At 39.0% G+C, this 12,630-nt stretch overlaps 1 protein-coding gene across 4 annotated transcripts in view; it reads left to right on the top strand.

Annotated features, from left to right (window-relative positions):
- The first annotated feature begins 9,120 nt into the window (after nucleotides 1-9,120).
- DDX4 (DEAD-box helicase 4) overlaps nucleotides 9,121-12,630 on the top strand; it is a 60,802-nt gene continuing 57,292 nt past the window's right edge. For 2 of the 4 annotated variants that reach the window (XM_027863574.1, XM_027863572.1), the window contains exons 1-2: nucleotides 9,887-9,958; nucleotides 11,007-11,064. In XM_027863574.1, the coding sequence (XP_027719375.1) occupies nucleotides 9,887-9,958; nucleotides 11,007-11,064 (130 nt within the window). Of the gene's footprint in view, nucleotides 9,269-9,872; nucleotides 9,959-11,006; nucleotides 11,069-12,630 lie in introns of those variants that run through there. The other 2 variants (XM_027863571.1, XM_027863573.1) reach the window with 2 other exon arrangements.

The following is a 12,630-nucleotide window of genomic DNA, read 5'->3' as shown; positions in this document are numbered from 1 at the left end:
CAAGGGAATGGAACATCAAAGAATAAACAAGTTACTTGGGCAGAACAACTCTTATCTCAAGAAATATGTGTGTGTTCAAGGATCTGGCCTATCCTTGGACACATACATAAAATATAGGCATCTGGAGCTCTGGCCAAGCTCCCTCTTTGTTCTAAGGTTGTTTTCCCGCAGTTTACATCGATATAAAAAGGGCCACTTGGGAAAGGGACCTTTTGAGGTCTTTGTTTCAGAGATGGGGATGTCCACCTCTGTAAGTTTTCCCACAGCCTGGTTTGGTGATGTATCTTCTTTCTTTCTTTCTTTGTCTATTTCTATCCCTTCTTTGTTGTTTGTTGATTCACTAGGTTGTATGCATATGTACATTATTTTAATTCCTACTTCTCTATCACCTTAAGCATTATCAAATAAACTCAATTACTTGTTAAGTTAGCATAGAGCATGTCTTTGTATCTTAAGATCCAAACCTAAAGTAAAAGTACTGCACAGTCCATAATCCCCTTTCCATTAAACAAGGAAAGTGTGCTTCTTCTACAATGATTGCTCTTCTCAATGAACACAGAAGACCTTGACTCAAGTCTTGCCTGCAGCATGTACTGGCTGTATGACTCTGGGAAAAAAGAGAATTTAATTCCTCTTCCACACGCTAGCCCTTCAAATACTTGAAGGCAGCCATCCCACTCCCCTGAGTCTCCTCTTCAACAACCCCAGTTCCTTCAACCAATCCTTGTGTGGCATGGCCTCAGGGCTCTTCGCCATCCTGGCTGCCTTCATTTATATGTGCTCTACCTTAGGAATGACTGGATGAAAAATGGTTTATTAAAAGTTCTCACTGTGCTAAGTTCTGAGACACAAGCCTTGCTGACCCTGATTGCAGTGCACTAAGACCTCCCAACTCTTTTCTGATAAACTACGGTCTTAACCATGATCTTGTACTTGTGAAGTCAGTTGTTCAAATCCAAGTGTAAGACTTTATCTTCATCCTTATCATGCTTTGCATGAACTTTTTTTTGGGGGGGGCAGGATCAGGTGCCTTTACTTAGCTGAATGAAAAATAATGATTACAACCCAAATGATAGTGAATGAGGATGTTCACCTTGCCAGAGAGGTTTATGTTCATTATCAGAGCTATGTATTTAGTAAATTCCATATTGCACATAAAGTCAATATAATTGCTGCAGAATAACAAACTGTAGTTCTTAGTCTGAGCTTTGGGAGCCTCTATCAGTTCTAACAACTCTTCTTCACATTAACATAGTTTTAGTAATTGGGTCCTTGCTCTTCGTGTATTTTTGACTTATTGTTTTATCAAGCCTGCTTATACCCCAAAATCTGTAGGATGATAGAATCTTCTAGGCACTGGCTATGAGAACAGCTGAAAGCTGAACCCCATAAAATTAAAAAGGTATAGTGATTTTTGTAACTTATTGTGCATTGCCAAATTATTCTCCAATAAGAGCCTACAAATTTGCAATTCAACCAGTGATGGTTTTTCACCTTTCTAGTATTGTTTTGTTGCTTTTAATTTCTTTTTGCTCCTTTGATGTTTTGAGGTAGTACCACAAAATGATTTTGATTTGCATCTGTTTGATTTTTATAAAGGCTGGGCATTTTTCGAGTGATTATTTACCTAACTTCCCTATTACTGTTGAGGATACCACCATCCTTCCAGTCTCCCAGGCTTGCAACCTAGGTGTCATTCTTGACTCCTTACTCTGTCTCACTTTTCCTATATCCAATCAGGGGTCAAGTCCTGTTTTTCCACCTTCATAACATCTTTCCCTATGTATCCACTTCTCTTGTTTCCCTGGATTATTGCCTGCATCTGAAGCTCAGAAGGATATACAAAACAAAACAGAAATAGAAACATCCCCAGGCCCTGAGCTACAGTAAAAGAAACTAGGTAGAAGGAATATCCTGTCCTGGTTCAGTTCATGGTACCCATTGTGGGTAAACTATGATCTCCACCCTCTGGACAGCAGCAGGAAAGATCATACCTGAAAGGCCAAGAGAGATTGTCCCAGTATGGCAGCCTGTTCTGGCTATACAGCCAATCAAAGGAGTCCTACTTCCACCCAGGTGGTCAGAAAAGTAGGATGCCTCCATGTTAGCTGATTTGGGCATGCACCAAAGGCCTCATTCCACTTAAATCTTTAACAAAATTGAACTATGTTCCTTGTCTGTCTTGAGCACACAAGTATTTCCCCTTTTTCAGCATTCTCAAACTCTGACACAGACACTCCAGAGATCTGAGTTCTTTGAACAATAGATATTTTTCAACTATGATTATCATCTTAATATAACTTTTAAAAAATTAAGTATTTTTTCAATTATATGTAAAAACAATTTTAACATTTGTTTTTTAAAATTTTTAGTTCTAAATTCTTTCCCTCCTTTCTCATTTAGATGATAGATAATTTGATTTGGGTTTGCAGTCATGTAAAACATACTTAATGTATCTTGATGCATCACTCTGTGATAAAAATAATCCATGTCGTGTTGGTCAAATTACTGATAATGTTAGTTTTCAGAAAAAAAAGACAGAAGGGCCAAAAGAAGGATAGGTATATCTTTTAATGATCATTATAGCTTATATAGTTCGATCCAGTGTTCTGGGGCAGGTCCAATTAAAGCCTGTCTGGTGGTTTAGGCTCAAGATTGGAACAAAATATGAGAGACCTGTAGACCATTCAACACTCAACAAAAAAGAAATTTACTTGACGATATCATGGAAAGCATACTCAACAAGGATATAGCACTGGTTTAGGTAGCTTCAGACATCTTTTTGTCTTGAGACACGTTGGATCAGGAGAATATATTAACTTGAATAGCAGTAGAAAATCTGTCCAATCTGAAGCGCATTGAATCCTTTTGTGCTGGCCATTTTATGGCCCAGGCAACCAGATGACTATCAGTGGCTGGACCAATCAGGTCTTGGGGACCGCTTCCCTACCTTTTAGAGAAAAACTACCCCAGCCTACATGGAAGAGACCCTAGTAAATGTGCCTACACCACACCCATCTATCTCATTGCTGGACATATAGCCCATGGAGGACAATGACAGAAAGGAGATGAATGTCTCACATATGACAAAATATTTATAGCATCACTCTTTGTGGTAGCAAAAAAAAAAACCAAACTGGAAACATAGTGGGAACCCATTGATTGAGAGAACCATTAAACAAAATGTGGTATGTGAATATAATATAATATATAGGTAGCCTCTCATGAATTGATGCAGAATGAAGGAATAGAAACAAGAGAACAAAAGATAAAGTGACTATAAGAATGTAAATCAGAACAATACTAAAAGGCAGGGGAACTCAAATGAATTTCATTGATCAGTATTGATCCTGGAGGACAGGTGACAGTTTTTTCCCTCCCATTTTCTTCAATTTGTTTTTGCATACTTGATTTTGAAGACATCACATTTACACTGTCATAGCACTGGGATTTCAATGAAGGACTAAATCTAAACTCTGACAAAACTTTCAGCAGCTTATTACTTATTGAATCAGCTTACATTCTATAGATTGATAATTTTCTTTTCTTTTTTTTTATTCTGAACCTACCAACCACCAAGCAAAAAGGGGATTTCCATAAACAAAGTAGAGCAGATGATAAAGATTTTATATGAAAACAAATCTTTATTTTGCAGTTTGCTTTTCCTTTTGTGTGTATAATAAATTTGGTATGTTACTTTCAAAGCAGTACTATTCATCTGTGTTCCTTCTGATTTCCTTCTGTTTATAAAAGAAAATGTTGAGATAGAATATTTTCACTCTGCTGGTAGACAGGCAGGGGACTATAAGCATAGAATGGAGCATCCTTTGTCAGATAAGGTCACTGTTGTTTGGGGTTTGCTTAATTTTTTTTTTATCACAAGGGAGGATTAAATGGAGAGGAACACTGGGAAATTAATGTAGACATCAAAATTTTTAAAAGAAATGTTGAATAATAACTACAAAAATAAATGAAAGGGCATTATAGATAACATCTAAAAAGTTCTAGTACCTTGCTGTGATATGGAGGTGAATTCTTAAAGGCTATGCCAGCAGTGTAAAAGCTGTGGTAGGTTCTACCATGCTAGAAAGGCTTTGAGTATGGCCCTAGAAACAAACTACATCTTCTGTCTGAGAAACAGTCTAGCTAAGTACAGAAAGACTCCCTGGCCCCTTGGTGATGAATTCTTTGATGGTGGCAAATTATGGCTGTCCAGGAAGATAAATTTAGCTGTGGGTAGGTTAAATGTGAAATCTTTGTCTAATAACCAACAATTGGACATGCTACCTGAGAAACTGAATTCTATCAGTCTTAATATTCTTGTTCTGAATGAAGCCTGAAGACAAAAGGAAGTTACAACTAAGCAGAAAGGATGGCTCACAGGTTCTCCTTGGAGAGATAACTGAAGGCATTGATGGGTTTGGTCAAATGTCCAAGGGCAATAAACATCATTTCATGGGATATTTGATCCTCTTGCATTGCAACACTTATGTTAATTATTTGTTAAGAAGACCACCATGAAGATAATTGTAACTTATGCACCAATATCTGTTGTAGAGGATGAGGAGGTAGAGATCCATGAAGAGCTTGATAATGCCTTCCAAAAAATCAACATATAGTTAACACTTAGTGATTTCATCGTCTAATACAGAGAAACTGATACTGGAAGTATGACACTCCTAGGCTTGTTCCCAGCCATGCAATCCTGTAGGAGGTTCATTGTTAGAGAAAACTTTCTTCTAAATCGAACGATTAAGCTCCCCATTCTCACATTACTTGGCTTGCTAATTAACCTCCAGCCTCATATTCCTGGGACAAAGCTGATTACAGTAAAACATATGGTTCCTGTCTGTGTCTCCACAAGTGGGAAAGTAAAAGAGATACCCAATGAATGACAAATTAATTATGGGACAGTTAATTTATTCTGACATAGAAAGCAGTGAAAAAAGTCCGATATTAGGAAGAAGATAATTAACTGGGAAAAATATTTACAGCGTTTCTCTGATAAAGGCCTCATTTCTAAGACATATAAAGAATTGACACAAGTTGCTAAGAATAAGAATCATTCCCTAAATAGATAAATAGTTAGAGGATATGAACAGGCAGTTCTCAAGGGAAGAAATCCAAGCTATCAACATAGCCATATAAAAAATGCTCCAATTAATTAATAATTAGAGAAATGCAAATTAAAACAAGGTTTTACTGAGGTTCTACTTTACACTCATCATAGTGGCAAATTTGACAAAAAAGAAAAATGATAAATGTTGGAGGGGATGAGAGAAAATAAGAACAGTGATGAACTGTTGCAGGCATGGTTAATTGTTCTAATCAACCTGGAAGGCAATTTGGAACAATGCCCCTCAAATTACTGAACTATGCATACCCTTTGACCCAGTGAGAACTCTACTAGGCCCATGCACCAAACAATCAAAGTAAGAGGGAAAAGATGGGTATGTAAAAAGTATTTATAGCAGCTCTTTGTGATGGCAAAGATTTGGAAACTGAGGGGGATTCCCATTATAACTGGGCAATGGCTGAACAAAGTATGGTATTCAAACATAATGGAATACTGTTGAGCTGTCAGAAATAATGAAATAAATGGTTTCATAGAACTGAATGAGCAGATCCAGGAGAATAATTTATACAATAATAACAACATTGTACAAATGAACAACTTTGAAAGACATAAGAACTCTGATCAAAGCAGTAATCAACCATGATTACAAAGGACCAAGAATGGAGGATGCTACTTGCCTCCTAGCAGAGAGGTGATGGACTCAAGGTGCAGAATGAGACACATTTTGGGACATGGACAATATAAGAATATACTTTTCTTGATTGTGTTTATTTATTATAAGCAGAAAAAGCTAATTTAAAAAGAGAAAAAAGAAAGTAATCTTAAACTTACAACAATCACAGCACACAGCATTTGGTAACAATTTATATCTACAGTCACAATCAGTTTAAAGGCCTATATTTCAAGTTTCATCAGAGCATAATACTGTTGTGCAATGCTACTAATTAAGCATTTCACATTTCACCTTGGCTCAGGGTACTCATCAAATACCTAAGCTTGGTCTTCTTTCAGGTGGTAAACTCTAGAGCTACTATTTTACTAGCCCAAGATGGTTACAGATGTCACCAAGAAGTGAGAAAGCAGTGAATAATTGGTACAATATTCAACCAGCTGGACAAATACCTTCCTGACATGATAATCAAGATTGCCTGGGGGCTCGGAGCATTTTATGAATTTTATTATTAATCTGTATTTGGGCAGCTACGTGTCACAGTGATAGAGTGCTAGGGGTGTTGTCAGGAAGACCTGAATTCAAATGTTCTCTCGAACACTTACTAGCTGTGTGATCCTGAGCAAATCACTTAACCCTGTTTGCCTCAGTTTCCTCATCCGTAAAATGAGTTGGAGAAGGAAATGACAAAAACACTCCAGTATCTCTGCTAAGAAAGCTCCAAAAAGGGATCATGATGAGTCAGAACCACTGAATGAGAACAACAATTTTTAAAATTTCTAACTGCAGAGAAAAAAAGCCAAGAGGAACTAAGACCCTTTCCCTGGGCTAAAAAAAATCTTGAGCTAATCTCTTATCTCTCAGCTCTCCAGTCACTTGAACAAAGGGACCTTACAGCTTTCTCTACCCTCTAAGAGAAGATAGGGGTAGGGACTTCAAAAAGGGTCATTCACTAAACTGGCCCCAGTAGTCGGAGAGAGAAGTAGTCTGGGAAAATAAATCCCACCTATGGGGAATTTGGGAGCTGGGGTGGGGGAGGTTGGGAAATGCTTACCCAAACTGAAAAGGTGAGCATGGGGAGAATGATGAACAATATATCCAGGAGTATGAAATTAGAGAAGTCAAATGATTATAGATTATACCAAAGTCTCACTCCATACATCATAAACGATTCCTTCAAGAAGAGAGTTGGGGCGCCCTGGATATAGCAAGCACTGTGCGATATTATAAAAAATGAAACTGAGTTTATTTTAACAGACAGAAAAACTGAGTTTCTGATACAGGAGTTGTTTCCAATCAGTTGTCTATGTCTAGTCAGACTCAACTTGTTACAGCAAAGATCAAATAAATCTCAAACTAGAAGAATAAAAATGAGATGGAGATACAGGAATTAATTTAGACAACTCTAATCTGACCTCTGTTAACAAGCTGTTCATGCTGCCAAATGGAACAGCTTTCAAACAACAGACATTTTACACAGATTATTACCTTTTTTTTTTTTTAGAACATTTATGTAAATTGCTTTTACTAGTAGACCAAAATGTAATGGTCTCTTGCTCAGGCAGCAAACATTTAATCTCCTTTCCAACAGAAATATATAACCAAAGGTAACATTGTTTATAGGCTTATTTGTGAGATTTTAAAGATAGTGGAAGATTATTGCCTCACAAAACAATGAAAAACTTTGGAGAGAAAAATTAGTTTAAATAAAGTTTGGTGACAGAACGCCTTCAAGTTAAGCAACGTTGTCTGTAGTACCACTAAGATAACCAAGAAAAATAGAAAAGACTGAAGAGGTGAAGAGGGGATGAAGAGGGTGACTGTGCTGATCTTTGACAGAGTGGGAAGTTGTTGAGTTTTAGAGAAACTTTCAGATTACTATATATAGGAACTCTGCTTAGTATTGTTATTTTAATATGTGACATTACAAACTTTGAGGTTTATAAAGCACCTTACATACATTGCTTTTATCACCCCCATTTTGTAGATGAAGAAAGGAAGATTCAGAGGTTTAGTAACTTGTTCATAGTTAAGAGGCTGCTAATGGTTGTAGGTTATAGGTACACCCAATTATGGTTCTCCTTTAATTCTATATTATGTGCTCATTCCCCTATACTAAACTGCATTTGTTTGCTTTAGAAAAACAAACAGTAAGAGGCAGCGAGGGGGCACAGTGGATAGAGTTCCGGCCTCAGATACTTGACAAGTACCAGCTGTGTGACCCTGGGCAAGTCACTTCACCCTGTTTGCCTCAGTTTCCTCATCTGTACAATGAGCTGGAGAAGGAAATGACAAACCACTCCAGTATTTTTGCCGAGAAAATCCCAAAGTGATACAACAACAAAATTTATTCGGAGACTACTTTACATGGCATAATTGATGGGCCACAATCTTAGCTAAGTCTCCAATTACCAGAATAAGAAGATTGTAGATGACATAATTTATATTCCTAGCAAACATTCTCTCAGTTTGTTTTTCCCCTTTGATTTTCTTCCCAAAGCTCTAATTGCCTTACCCCACTAACACGCTTTTTATTTCACTAACCCCCCCAATCCCTCTTCACTTGTAATTCCCGTTGGAAGTGTGGGCTCCTGTGTGCCTCAGTTTCTTGATTTGTAAAATGAGAGGGGTGGACTAGGGAATCTCTAAAGTCTCAACTGTCTGTACAGAACTTTTGAGTGAATGAATTTCGTTATGTGAAGCTTAAATGCATACGAAACATATTCAAATGCCCAAGAAAACGTAGCCTTGAGTTGTCAAGTTTCACATTTTCCACATTAAGTACACTTTGTAGAGTGGAACCTTTCTATCCACCTCTTTCAGACCTGGTATCTAAGTCCTAGGGGGTTTGCTAAAGCTCCCTGGAGGTTAAATGAACTCCAAGCCCAGCTCCTTCTCCACAACCCCGTCTGTCCTGCATCAGGACTGTTCTGTTAACGGTACACACGCACAAGCACCCGGTGCGATGCATGCACGGTTTTTGGATCGAAGGCCCTCAGAGAGACCTTCCCAGGCTCTCACGCAAGTTGGAGCCTCTGCACACCGCCCCGCCGGGAAGGCCCTGGCGGGAAACCGCTCGCCGCCCCCCGCCCCTCCCCCAGGGCGGCACTGAGCGGAGCTAGGCCCGACCAGGCTTTGCTTCGACGAAGAGGGATTGGAATGCGCGGGTGGGGCGGGCGGCAAGCGAGTTGAAGCTGGCCCAAGCGCTGATTGGCCGCGGGTGCCCGTCGATTTGTTGTTTGGCCAGGGCACGTGACGCCGCCGCGGCGCCGGCACGTGCGGCGGTTTAAGCGCCCCTACCGCGTTTGGGCGGGACCGCTCAGTGAGGCGGTGGCTGCCTGTGGTAGCAGGAGGTGAGGAGGCAGCCCAGGAGATGGGACCGGGGACCCCCAGACCATCCGGCCGAGGCGGACACCGCGCCTCGCCGCTGCCTCTCACCCCGCTTCATGGTCGGATGGCAGCCGTGGAGGGAAGGGAAAGAGGGAAGGCCCGGGTGGGGGCCCCGCATTGCCCGGCCTCGAGTAGGTGCCCGCGGGGGATCAGCGGGCCCAGGCCTCGCGGCCTGGGGGACCTGGGTGAGGCCAGGGCGGCGCCACCGCCCGCTATCGGGGACCGAGGGCACGGGGGCGGGCGGGGCGGGTCCCCACACCTGTCTTCTCTCTCCCTCCCCCCTTTACCTTTGTAGCAAGGAGCCCAAGCTCTCCTTAGGAAGGAAACTCGGAGTTTACCCTCCCCCTTTCCCTCCATCCCTCCTTTCCCCTTCCTCCCCTCTCCCCACCTTTCCTCCTTCTTCACTCCCCTCCTCCCCTTTAGTTTTGTTCGTGATTCTTAAGTGGGTTGCAGTTATTTCCCTTAGGGTGAGCCTGTAGTCCAAGGGGGATTGGGATTGGGTGGGGGTGGGGGTGAATTTGATCATTAGATGAACTGAGCTCCCTTTGTATGTATTATTGCACTATTATTGATGCAAAATACTGATAGAAGTAGTTCATCTATAAAGCACTTGAAGGTGTTAAAAATGAACTAATTGAGTAATTTTTAAAGTCAGCATGTGAAATGGGGGTGTTGTTATTAATAGGCTTATGATTCTGTGGTCAAATGTACATAGTTGTGTTTTTGTTTAAGTAGAACTCGTGACCAACATGGGTGATGAAGATTGGGACACAGAAATCCTCAAACCTCACATACCATCTTTTGTCCCTGTATTTGACAAGGTGCTGTGCTTAAAGTTCTTTATGTCTGTTAAAATAGTCCACTGGGGAGTTTTAAATGCTGTAGTTGTAGTTGGCCTTTAGACATGTTTTAGACTGATAAGTAGACAACCTTATAGGGAATGGGAAAATAACAGCAAGGTATCCTAAAGTGATAAAGTCAGTGTATTCCCACAAATATTTTTATTTTTTAACAAGTAGTTTAGTACATTGTACAGGTTTTGAAGCAGGAAGTCAGATTTAGACTCACTTATTATCACTTGGAATAGCAACAACTGAAAATGGCTATTTCTTTTGTGGAAATCAATTCCCTCTGTCGAGTTTAACAAAGTCATTGACTTTTGTTGTGCAAAGTTTTCATCTGAAACAAAAATTGAGAAAGGGTAGCCAATAAAAAAGAGACTATGTACAGTCTTCATTAAATATTAGTCTTGGGTCCCCTTAAAGAGATTGTCATTAATTTTCAAATTATAATTCAGCTATGTGATGTTTGGTTTCTGTTTTGTATAAGAGAATTGTTTTGTTTAGAAGAAAATTTTACTTTTCTGCTTGTGGCAAGGCAGTTTTCCTCTTGGTAAAATAGGTATGCTTAACTATGATGAAGGCTGCTATAAATATATATTCTATAGAGGGAGCCATGGCTGCTTATTAGGCTGTGTGACTTTGAACAAGAACTTAGGTGTTGTGATAGATAATCTAGCATTCTTCTCGCTATACCATGCTATGTTTGAGCCATAGAATCTGTTCACATTTCTTCCCCCATTTTTAGGGCATCCTCATATTTTTGAAATAGTATTTTTCTACTGATTTAGGAGCAAAAACAAATCTTTTACCTTTTGTTCAATTTCAGACCTGAGAGAGTTTTGCAGTAAAAATTTTTTTTAAACTATTACTACTACTGTGGCCAGCTGGTGTAATACTTTGTCTGAAATTCAGTAAGGGACTTCATTTAAGAATTAAGGTTGCCCGTTGGATGTACTGTTTTTTGGTAGTTGCAGGTCCTGATTGTAATTTAAAGTGAATAATTAAGTTTAATCTGTTTCCTTTTTAGGATACCTTTTCTTCAGGAGCAAATGGAGATGCTTTTAATAGGGCTTCAGATTCATCAGGTATGTGTTAAGGCAGAAATGTGAATCCCATTTAGGACATCAGTGTTAGGTAGAATAGTCTGAAATTTTTTTGGACTCAATCTGAATTTGTCCTGATTTTGGAGCATGTTTGGCTTCTGAGTCAAAGTGAAAGGGCTTCTATTGAGAATAGGGCACAGAATTTGGAACTTGGAGTGCTGAAAGTCCTGAAAGATGGTAACCTCTGAGCAAGAGAACCACCTAAGTCATCGTTGGAATTATTGTTGGACTTGTCAGGCATTTAAAGCACTTTAATCTCAAGGGATTCTCATCAGGAGACAGAGTTCTTAACAAGTTAACCCAAATCCTCCCTTTGTGACCCTTGTCAAATCACTTAACCTCTCAGAGCCTCAGGTAATTCTTTTAAGACCATAAATTACGGATAAACTGCTAATCTGTCCTGGTGTTGAAAGTTTGCTCACTGTGAGCTTGCTACACTAATGAAATCACAGCTATTGACCAAAAATAACCCAAACTAGAAAATTCTGTTTCCTTTTGTAAAGAAGATATATTTGCAGAATAATGTGATTGAGTTAACTAGCCACGTACACCTATCTTATTATTTTTGTGGTTATGATTCTTTTGATGTGTCTTTTCAACTAGATTTTAAATCTTTCAGTGGAATATTTCAGTTCTGCTTAGCCACATTTTAGGAAGGACAATGATAAAATGGGTTGTGTCTAGGATGGTGAAGGACCTTGAAACTGTGCCATGTAAAGATTCATTGAAGGGTTTGGGGATGCTTACCTTGGACAAGAACATTAGCGGAAATTGAAGATAGTGTTCTTTAAAATGTATAAAGAGTTTTCATGTGAATAATGGATTAAAAATTGCTTGGCTGCATAGGACAGAAATAGGAACAACAGGTGGGAGTTGCAGAGAGTTTTCAGCTCTTTGTCAGGAGACACTTGTTAATATAACTGTTCAAAAGTAGAATGGACTGCCTTGAGAGATGAATTTACCAGGGCTAGAAATCTTTAAGTGGAGCCTAGGAGACTACTTATAGAAGAAATTCATGAATAACACATTATAAATTGAGTGGATCTCAAAGGAGAAGATTTGGATTCAAAAGCTGGCTCTGCCACTACTTAACCTTGCTGGATCTGTTTTCCTCATCTATGAGGAAATTTAACTAGATGACTTCTATTGTTTCTTCTAGCTCTACATTTATGATCTCTTTAATGTTCCCCTCCCCTCTTGATGATATTCTCATTCAACTCAAAATTTTAAAAGCATTTTCTTGATAGATATTTTCCTCATGATTCCTTAATTTGCATATTTCTTTGTGTTCTTTTTTCCCCTTCTAATTCTAGCAAAATGTAATGTCAAACATAAGGATTATTATAATTTAAAAATTTTTTGTATCCCCATAGCAGATGCTTAATAAACTTGTGAATAAGTGATTCTTGCTAATTGTCTTTTTGCATTATAAAAATAGATCCAGCTCTATTGTTAAATTAGAAGTGTGATCACTGCCTCTCTAGACATCAGTTTTCTGAAATCAGGAGTTTTCTCGTTTTAGCAAAAAAAAAAAGTTCTTCACTAAAA

Source organism: Vombatus ursinus, unplaced genomic scaffold, assembly GCF_900497805.2.
Source record: "Vombatus ursinus unplaced genomic scaffold, bare-nosed wombat genome assembly UNPS02014772.1, whole genome shotgun sequence".
NCBI lineage: Eukaryota > Metazoa > Chordata > Mammalia > Diprotodontia > Vombatidae > Vombatus > Vombatus ursinus.
Note: the sequence above shows the minus strand (reverse complement) of the source record. Positions and strands in the feature narration are given on the sequence as shown.